We start from the raw sequence: 11,074 nt of genomic DNA on the forward strand, positions 1-11,074 counted from the left end.
GCAGTTTTTCAAAGACAGTCTAAAAACCACAGTTTGAAATTGCCTCGGTTTCCTATGTCACAAACATGCTATTCGCAACATGCTATCCGTGCATAGTAGGACACTTGAACATTTTGAGTTTACTTGCTTCATTCGTGCGTGAAAGCTGCGAATGAAATTCTAGTCATTCGAGACATTCACGTGGAAATTGGCGTCGTGGGAGGGGCTTCTGCTACTCAGCTGAAACTCCGCTCGCTTCATGTAATCACGTAACTACTACAGCAAGGTCCTGATTGGTTAGCGCGGTGCGGAAATCTGCTAAAGTTCAGATTTTTCAACTTGCGTGTTTCCCGTGGCAACGCTAAAGCTTTCCGCGCCGCGGGATGCCTATTTGTGTCTTTTCATTGACTTAACATGTAAATCACTCGCGCTTTCCGCCTCTACCGCGTCTGGTGTGAACCCTGCATTAAACCAACCATGTGCAAATTTAAGATCATTGCTGAATATTTTCTCTCATCTAAAATCGCAGTTTTCTAAAAACCGCGTTTTGAAATTGCCTCGGTTTCCTATGTCACAAACATGCATGCTTTCAATCATGTCAAAGCGGTTAAATGAGTGCATTGCAAATCACATGTGCATTGTGAAACCTTCAGCTACGTGTCTGAAACTGCCGAATACAGCATCTATGTACTTATATATCTATGGTCTGAGCTGTGTGATTGTGTAGAGAGGGGGCTTATTCGCATATTCATAGATCTGTGCATGGTAAATGAGGTAAGGGTGTAGAGTTAGATTCAAGTTTTTTAAGGCATGTAGAAATTATTATCATAGAAATAACTTTCACATTTGCAGCGCAAAGATGACTTTTAAGGGATAAAATGATCGACTCGAATTGAAAATTCTCAGGAGGTTAAAGCTCAGATAGCCTAAATATGTTTATGTTTGTGTTTTTACTTACCAGCCTGTTCAGGAGGGAGGCAACTGCAAGCCCACAACCGTCAAACAATCCAATCAGGTACAAGGTCATCGTCATTCACGAGGGGTGAGTGCAATAATTTAGTGTGGAAAACATACATAAACCTGTTTATCATGAGTTTTGTCAATCGGCAAGGTTATTTTATCTTTTTTTATATTCATTTCTTCCTCTGTGTGATGATGTGAGTCATCATTTCTATCTGGTTTGTCCTTCATTTAAATGAATATTATGGTTCAGTACATTTCATCTCATACCACACAATTTCATGCCCATGTTCTGTTGTTTGATCCTATCACAAACACTGATTCAGATTATGACTCGAGGTTCAGCTGTAATGATTTTTCTACTCGAATGTATTTCTGAATTATTTATTACTGGAGAGACTCAGAGGTAATAGTAAATAAACAATTAATCTGATTAAGTTACTTCCTCTTGAGAAATAACCTGAACATCGAATGTCGTTGTTGTTCAGAGAAATGCCAAATATTTTTTTATCATTCAGCACTGAGGGTTTTGTGTCTGGAACGTATTATTTCTAACTGTCGATCTGTTTTACGAACATTTTAATGAAAGAAATAAAGCTTAGTGATTAGTTTATTACAAAAAGTGTTCCCAGAAGACCACGCGTTACCAGCTTGCTAGTTTTTGATTTACATTAGCCTCAATTCAGTCCATTAACAGCATCCATCAACAATTTATAACCTCAATATATTTTTATATTCTTTACAGATTGAAAGGAAATGGAGGATGATGTAATCCAACAGTTTAAATCATTTATTATTTCAGTCCAAGTGAATCTCATTTTAATATTTTTCCTGCAAAAGCTGTAATGACTGATTCTAATACACATTTTTTATTGCAAATCTAGAAATTAAAGTTTTAGTTTTTTCTTCTATATTTGGTACAGTATACTTAATAAATATATAAAATACCAGTCAAACATTAACTCTTTCCCCGCCATTGACGAGTTAACTTGTCAATTAAGATAAAACGCCTCCCTGCCAATGACGAGTTTTTCCGGCAATCCATATTTTTGCTATTATCCACCAGGGGGCGCTCTTACTTTTACCAACTTATAAAACCCGGAAGCAACCACTAAGGCCAAACAGTTCAAACTCTGTGTCTCAAAAGTCCTGCAATTATCTCATTTTTTTGCTCAAATTTTGGTATTTTTGAAGAAACCTTCCCATATTTGAATGGTGATAAAAGAGAACAAATGAAGATAGGATGAAATTTTTATTTCGTAAGGCAGAGGGTCTGTTCTTTCATTTGATATATTGTATGTTTATATATTTAAAGAAGAACATTTTTGTGAAAATCATAAAAAACTTTTTGGAAACTTTTTTTAAACGCTGGCGGGGTAAAAGTTAAGGGTTGGCAACTTACCAAAAATGTTTCTTATTCTGATTTGAAGCTGTATGCTTAAAGTCCGTGTAAAGTCATTCATGTAAAGTGTTTCTAAACATATAAATGTTTACAATTTACTGCTAAAACACGTTACACAAGACTGTGAACTGTGTAGTGCTATATTGCGGAGTTACACAATTTTTCCACATTTCTGTGCTTAGGATTATTTGGGTGGGGCTAAAATGGTGGTTCAATGATGCACTGGAGCCACCGAGCATGGCCCCGCCCTTAAAACAATCACAAGCATCCATTCAGGTAGCAGCATTATTTGAAAGTTCAAAAGCTTTCCCGTGAGTGTTCGTAGACAACAGCCGACATGACCGCAGCATTTGAGAGCAGAGAATCCTGCCTGTTTTTCCAAGATCTTGATAACTTTTTTTTTTTTAATAAATCAAATTTGTTTGGTTAAAGGTGCAGTGTGTAATTTTAGCGGCATCTAGTGGTGAAGTTGCGAATTGCACCCAACGACTCGGTCCACTGCCCAACCCTCGCTTTTGAAATGCATAAAGAAGCTACAATAGCCACCATTGGACAAACATTTCATCGTCGGAGACAACTTAGTTAAAAAGTTTGTCCGTTAAGGGCTTCTGTAGAAACATGGCGGCACAAAATGGCGACTTCCATTTAAGGGGACCCTCGGTGTATGTAGATAAAAATGTCTCATTCTAAGGTAATAAAAACATAAAGGTTAATTTTAAAAGGTATTTATATACTAATAATAATATAGTTTTTTATATTATTTTGAATTTTTTTCAAGAGATCCTTCTAAAAATTACACACTGCACCTTTAATAACACATTTTTCTGTTGTGTGACAAACTGAGAACACATTTAATATCGGACTTTACACAGACTTTAAATGTTTTAAAGTAGTTTTAAAGACATCTTGATTTCTTTTACTATTAATAAATATTATTTAACATTTTTTAAAAATCGATTATTTAGACTGAATAATGAAGATAAAACAGACAATAAGAGCTCATAATAGATCCTTTAAAAGCATTTAAAAGCTGTTTAAAAGCATTTCAGGGTGAGACATCAAGAAGTAGATTGCCAAGAGTAAATTTTTACACTTTCTATGCAAAGGGTGACTATTTTAACTCTTTCCCCGCCAGCGTTTTTTTTTTTTTATAAAAACGCTCCCAGCCAGCCCAAGCATTTTTCATGATTTTCAATACTCGTCATTGGCAGGAAAGCGTTTTCTCTTAATTGAAAGACGGGAAAGAGTTAAAGTTGCTAAAATATGACATTATCTTGATTAATTTAGTCTTTTAGTCATAATTTTCATAGTTACTTCCCATTTGTGATATTCAATTGTTTTAATGAGTACCTTAAGGAATAATGGACAATGGGCCATTGAATTATTTGAAAATAATTCACACACATGGTGGTAATGCGGCACTACGGGAAGCAGAGTTATTTTTAATTCAAAGGATCAGAGTACTTAAATAATTCAAAGGACCGGAGTCAATTATTCCGCTTATACCACGTTTACCACAAACATTGCTCTGGTGGATATTTTAAGACAATTGACAGGTCAGTTGTGCGTATATCGAAAACTAATGCATACCCATGGAACATTTTTCAACCAATCAAAATAAAACATTCAACAGGCCTGTGGTATAAAAGTTATTATTCCATGGTCTGTTGGAATTCTTGATTCAGGATTTTAAATGGACTTCGCGTGATGCAGTTGAAATCCTTTAATGCAATAATTCTCAAAGTGTGGTCCGCCAAACCCCCCCAGTGGTCCGCCAAAAGACGACCTAAACTAGGCAAGTGTTTATACAATCGTCACTTTTTTTATTCGATTTTTAATGCACTTGTGAAACTGTGATATCAGTTCTTGCCATTCTGTTTTAATAACGTAAAAATGGATCGGTGGCTAAACCAAAGAGGAGTCAAAAAAAAAGATCACCCATCAACTGAAAGCAGCTAAAATCCACATATCTATTAGTTTTGTAATGTACTAGTTTTTGTTTCATGTGTAAAATTTCTGTAATTTCAGTGATTTTGGACATTAAGGGGAACATTTTTTTCAGCATTTTATTGTTACCATAGTTACAACCATAGACTTCATATACCCACCACCTTAGTTTTAAACTATTGGCTCTTTGGAATGACATTAAATGGGACCTAGGCTGTTACAGTATGTTTAACAGTAGGTTTTTTTCACATGTGCAGTTTGTTGTTCATATTAAGCTGCAACTCATTTCACATTTACTTTCTCAAATGAAATAAAACTCATATAATAATTTCTGAACATTGCATTGCAATTGTGTTTAAAAAATTAGTTTTTGACTTGAAACAGTTGCATATTAAACTTAATTTAGCCTATTCTTCCTATTATGTTGTTTTTTGGGGGCGTGTTAGAGTGAGATTTTGTTAGGGGGTCCTCAGAAAAAAATTGGAAGATAAAGTGGTCCTTGAGCTGAAAAAGTTTGAGAAACACTGCTTTAATGCATGGCAGGACGTTGATTATCCCAGCACTCTCATGCTGCGTTCACACCAGGCGCGGAAGAGGCGTCAAGCGCGAGTGATTTCAATGTTAAGTCAATGTGAAGACGCATTGATGCGCTTCTTGAGGTCTTGTGGCATGAATGAGGCATTAAGCGTGGCGCAGTAAACGCAATTCCGCCTCACTTGCGCATCTAGTTCGCGCAAATTGAGCGTTGCCACTGGAAAACGCACGAGTTGAAATTTTTTTTCTTTGGCAGGAAAAACACTGTGTTTGACCAATCAGGAGCTTGCTCTAGTAGTGACGTGATTACAGGAAGCAAGCGGAGTTGCAGAAGCCCCTCCCATGACGCGAATTTCCGTGTAAATGTCTCGATGAATAGAATTTCACACGTGAATAAAGCGAGTAAACTCAAAATGTTCAAGCGGCAATTTGACGCCTCAAACGCGGCTGGTAAAATGCTTGATTCTGATTGGCCAGCCACAACATTCCAAGGTTCATTCTTTTCAAATAATTACAGCTCAAAACTTATAACACACGGTACAGTTTAATATTAAAAAAAAACCAATAGAAAAAAATATTTTAATAACATATCCGGCATTATATTTACAAATGATTAAACCAAATAGTGTGTTCGTGACATTTGAACATCTTGTCTTATCCTAAAACCGAAAGTAAACAGGTTTTCCTCGCGGAAGGTCTGCATTTGTAAAAATGTAATATTTCAAATCAATATTTAATGTACCTTACTTTACTTATGAGGTAAATAGACATGTAATAAGCGGGATAATCAGCAGGTTGTTATTGTGAAATAAGCACATCCAGTGTGATACAGGGCCCTCTGCTGCGATAACAACCTGCTACCTATACATTATCCCTTACATAAAGAATGAGTAAGAGACCCTAAATGGTATTGTATACAACATATACTTCCATATATATTTAGTATTTCTGTTGTTAGAGATGAATAAAATATCTGTGTTTTATATGTGTTTTAGTGTGGTGACCAGGACTGTCTGTGCTTGCAGGTGGACTCGCAGGGAAATATTCTTTTGACCACCCTGGAGATCCACAACGAAGTGGCCGGGAACGAGATCACCACCAGCGTCACCGAGGCCCGAAACTCCACCTCAATGGTGTTCGATAACTCAGGAATCCAGTATCGAAAACAAAGCACAGCACGGCCCGAGACGGGCCGTCACAGTCTGGACAGGAACGCGCAGTCGAAGAAGCCGCGGCTGCGCAGGCGCTCTTCCCAGCTCAAAATCAAAATTCCTGACCTCACAGACGTGAACGCCATCGATCGATGGTCACGGATAATATTTCCCTCCGCGTTCTCTCTTTTCAACTTGATCTACTGGCTCTACTACGTGAATTAGGCCTCGGATGTCAATGGGTTTCCCCCCTTCAAAGTTATTTTTCATGTTGCCAAGTAGTAAATGGAGACTTTTTTCGCTCCGAACGAGGGACGTACTTCTACGCAATATAAATCTATCAAGGTTTTTCTACATGTAGACCCTTACGGTGTTGTTAAGGGTCCAGAGCAAATACTACCTGCACTTAAAGGGGCTATCTCATTAAACGCCCATGCAACGTACTCAAACATTCCCATTCACATACACGCAAATTTTCTAAAGACTATTTATGTAAATAAATATTGCAATTTTCGAAGCCACAGGACTTCCGCATGATGCACTCTGGATATAAAGTCATGAATTTGCTGTATGTAGCCCCGATCGGAGGATGCTGTTTGCGAATGTTTCATGCCAATAAATCTTTTTTTGTTGTTGTTGTTGGAGCACAGGAGATTGATATTAAACGAATATCGTATTATAATGTTATTTCAAATGAATGTGGAACGCAATATAATGAGAACTGCAGGTCAGATTACATCTTCACTTTGCTACGTGCACATCAGCCGTACTAAACTTTACACTTTGCTATTATGATCTTATTTAAACAAAGTTTGTATATAATCGTGTTATGATATGCTTTTGGAGCGTGATTTCCATCTGCCTTGGGTTGATATGATTATATTCCACTTTTCACTTTTCTTTTAAGTGCTATGGTATATGTAAGATAAGATTATCAAGGATGTCAAAAAGGCAAAAAGAACAAAAACAAACACTGGAAATGTGGAATATTGAAAGCAAGGCCTGCAGAGGCATTCCTGACATTGTGTGTTTCAGATTTGTCGCTTTTTGTTAGTTGTAGTCAACTACTGTATGGTTTTCAAGCGAGTGATCCTCTTTTTTATTTTTTTTTTTGAATGCTTGAGTTATTGTAGGCCTTATGTAAACATCGTACGGCCCATATTCAAGGTTTGTTTCGCATTTCGGTGAAGATGAATGGTAATGCTCCTTATGCACATTTTAGGAATTGTACATTGATACACAACTTGTCTCAGGTTCTCCTTCAACATAAATATTACCCATTACAGTATTTCTCCGACTTTCAGTATTCGCATCTTATTTGTCGTATATTTTAATTTGTATTATATCCTTGTATACAGCAACATCGTCGCATTTTCTTGATGTAGAACAGCATGATATTGTTTGCATTTAGAGATTCTCTATACTGATTGTATTTGATTTTGTTTGCAAGGTTTCTTAACCACCAACGATCATTATTAGCACTTACTCTGTTTCACGGACCTGTCTGGTTAGAGAGTAATGCTGTATACTCAACCCATGCTTGCAAACCATCTAAATATATTATAAATCTCTTTCAAATATTCTGTGTGTGCTTATAACATGTCATTTTAACAGGTTGCTCTGCGGTTACATTGTGTCAGTAGATGCCCATTACACTTTAATTGCTTTTTCCTCTTCTATTGTATGTTGTAAATATATAGCCCACAATGCACACGTGACCCATTTCTTTCTTTTGTAATATTCAGTTTTGATGGTTTATTCTGTACAGTCCACCCACCCCCCAAATCACCAGATCTCTATTTATGAAATGTGTTTAAATGATTAGATAAAGTGGGGGTGAATGTACAGGGGACAGTATGAGGAAATGGAATAAAGTTTACTCTTTCAAGTATACTTTTGTCTTATTTTAGATCCAAGATAATGATCCAATGTCGCTTTTTCATCTCCTGATGTGGTTTTTAGCGATCACAGATCAGTCAAGCTTGATTGGTCGACTCAATTCTAAAATGTTAGGGGGTCTCTCTGGATAACTTGATTTTGATTGGTTAATCATTATGCACTATAATAACAGTTAAACTGTATAATTGACTGTTGTCCCTGGCAACCAATTTCATAAATTACGATCTCATATCACAGAACGCCTCGCATCATAAAATATTTTCAAGCTGAAACAATTTTTCATGTCAGTTTATTTATTTATGTAAAGTTATCCCAAAATTAACCCCTTAATGACACCATTACCTAAATATCAGTAGGATTTCTTAAAATTAATGAAAGCATCAAACTCTGTCCTACACTGTCAAAAATAAAGGCACAAAAGCTGTCACTGGGTCAGTACTATTTACAAAAGGTCCTAATATGTACCATTTAGGTACAAATATGTATCTTTGAACTACCAAAATGTACCTTTGAAGTATTAATATGCACTTTTTGGATACAAAAGTGTACCTTTTTACTGTCCCAGTGACAACTTGTGTACCTTTATTTCTTTTTTTTTTTTACCAAAAAAAGTATTAATAACAGGCGGGTGGGCATACAGCAAATGCCAGCATCCCTCCCCCAACATCATGTCTGCGTCTAAAACAGGCCAAGTTTAACATAAAGCGTTCGGCATCATAAACATGACAAATGTTATTGGTGGCATGTGACTGTTTAATAGTTGGTATGTAAATCAGTGGTTGTGCTTTAGCAGGGGTGCTGTTGTTGCCAATGCAGCTGAATAAGTTTTTAATAAGTGTGATTCATTTGTTCTTCATCAGTCATTTGTAGGATGCTGTGTTTGGGTGTGTACGTGTGGGTTTGTGTGTGTGGGGCAAGGTGCTAAACTCATTATCATCAATACAACTAAATTTTCAGCGACAGATTCTAGATAGTTTTTGGTGTTGTATTATTTGGTTAATTTTTTTGGCCATTTTGCCTTTATTTGACAGTGTGTAAGGAGAGGACAGGAAAGTACAGAGAGGAGATTTTAAGCCAGCAAATGGGTTGTTTTTTAACCCAAAGGATATTTTAATTTTCAATTATACCACAGGCCTGTTGAATGCTTTATTCTGATTGGCTCCGCTTTACGTTGTGCCAGATTACCTCCTTGGGTGTGCATTATTTTCGTATAATTCAACGGCCCGTCGTCAATTATTCCTTACTTAAACATTGGGTACATTTTACTTTTTAAATGGGTTAATATGATTTTTGGGTATTGGGTTATTAATATTTTATCTTATTTGTATTTATTTTGTTGCATATATTGTAGAAGTCAACACCACATTAAAAACACATGCCACCATTTTATCTCCTTTACTTTTTTTTATTAATAACATGCTATAATTCTCATTACATTGCTGTAATACAGACCTTAGAATAAAACGTAATCACAATAAAAATACATTTATTTCACCTGTAAAAAGAAGATATATATCCTTTTGAAAAGGTGCTGGCTGGAGTCTGTCTTGATGATGGTCCAAATGTCAGCGACAGGTAACTTGACAGTGGGGTTTATTTGCCTCAGCGCTGTTGTATGGGCTTGATGTGGAGGATAAGTAACTTTAACTCTTTACTGGGACATTAAAAGATGTTTAGAAATGTATTGTGAGAGCTAGGGCTGTCACAATGATTAAATAATCATCTCATTGCAATTGTTTGACTTCATCGCGATGATTTCAGATCACCGCAATGATTGCACATCTCTCTAAAAAACACAAGGGGGAGCTGCAGCGCCTTGCATAAATGAGACCGTATCAGATTACCTTAAAAATGTGTTATGTGTATAAATATTTATTGCCAGATAAACCTTGCAAAAGATAACCACAACAATCTGTGAAAATTATTTCATAAGCAAAAAAAATTTATGAGAATTAAACGTCAAAGCAGTAAACAGACAATTAATCGGCATAACCGCCACAATTTATTAAACCGTCAGCCAAATTTCATAATTGTGACAACCCTAGTGAGAGCTGCTTAAGTAGTTTATGCCACAGTTAAAAGCTTTATTTTTATTATCTGAAAAAGCAGATTATGTGCGTTTACATGTACATGACATTACATCTAAACACAGACATCTTCATTTATTACAACATGTTATTTGCTATGAAGTAAAAGCCTCACATAAGTCATATATTTAAGACAAAAATGCCGGATTTTGAATTAAGGAGGCGGTTTAAACATCCAAAAAAAGAGTAACCCACGCATTTACATTGCATAATCCTGTGGGAGTAACAAACAAGCTAACTGTTAAAGGAAAACACCACCGTTTTTCAATATTTTATTATGTTTTTACCTCAAACTTAGAGGAATTAATACATCCCTATCTTTTTTCAATGCGTGCACTTAATCTTTGTACAGCACGTCGCGAATGTGCTAGCATCTAGCCCAGCCCCATCCATTCCCTAGGATCCAAACAGGGATACACCCAGAAGCCACCAAACACCTCCATGTTTTCCCTCTTTAAAGACTGTTACATGAGTAGTTACACGAGTAAGTATGGTGACACAAAATAAAACTTTTGTTTGGAGCCATAGGAATAAATGAGGCTAGGCTAAATGCTAACACATTCAAGAAGCGCTGTACAAAGATAAAAAGTGCACGCATTGAAAAAAGATAGCTTTGTATTAAGTCGTCTAAGTTGAGGTAAGAACATAGTAAAATATTGAAAAACGGTGGTGTTTTCCTTTAATGACCTTAGCATGTTATACTGTTTCATGTCATGTAAACCGGACTGTTGTAACACATACAGGTATTTGCATTTTCTAGTTAACAGTAATGGTCTTATGGATAAATATATTGAAATCTTTTTTATCCATATAAATGGATTCGGACGTGCCTTGATGCCTTACATTTGAATGCTGCCTTCTGATTTTTAAATTGTGGGTTGCCATCTTGTTCTCTGTGTTCATTGTTAGGACCTATTCTGTTTTGGACAGTAATGTTGTCTTTGGTTCTTGCTTGTTCTGGGTTTTTGTCAGGAAAGCCATGTTTGCGTCCTCCTATCCTGCTCCTTAAAACTCTTATGTTACAATATTTTGCTTATATATATTTTTTGTTTCATTTTATTTGCTTTTTATTCATTTAACACCGTATTATTCAGTCACTGTGAAATGTCACTTGC

At 36.1% G+C, this 11,074-nt stretch overlaps 1 protein-coding gene across 5 annotated transcripts in view; it reads left to right on the plus strand.

Moving 5' to 3' along the window:
- The window catches only part of gabrb3 (gamma-aminobutyric acid type A receptor subunit beta3), a 116,827-nt gene extending 108,963 nt beyond the window's left edge, over window positions 1–7,864 (plus strand). For 3 of the 5 annotated variants that reach the window (XM_055214366.2, XM_055214361.2, XM_055214364.2), the window contains 2 exons: window positions 941–1,021; window positions 5,818–7,864. In XM_055214366.2, the coding sequence (XP_055070341.1) occupies window positions 941–1,021; window positions 5,818–6,198 (462 nt within the window). In that variant the 3' untranslated portion in view covers window positions 6,199–7,864. The remainder of the gene's footprint in view (window positions 1–940; window positions 1,022–5,817) is intronic. The other 2 variants (XM_055214363.2, XM_055214365.2) reach the window with 1 other exon arrangement.
- Window positions 7,865–11,074: the final 3,210 nt, after the last annotated feature.

Source organism: Misgurnus anguillicaudatus, chromosome 8, assembly GCF_027580225.2.
Source record: "Misgurnus anguillicaudatus chromosome 8, ASM2758022v2, whole genome shotgun sequence".
Classification (NCBI taxonomy): Eukaryota; Metazoa; Chordata; class Actinopteri; order Cypriniformes; family Cobitidae; genus Misgurnus; species Misgurnus anguillicaudatus.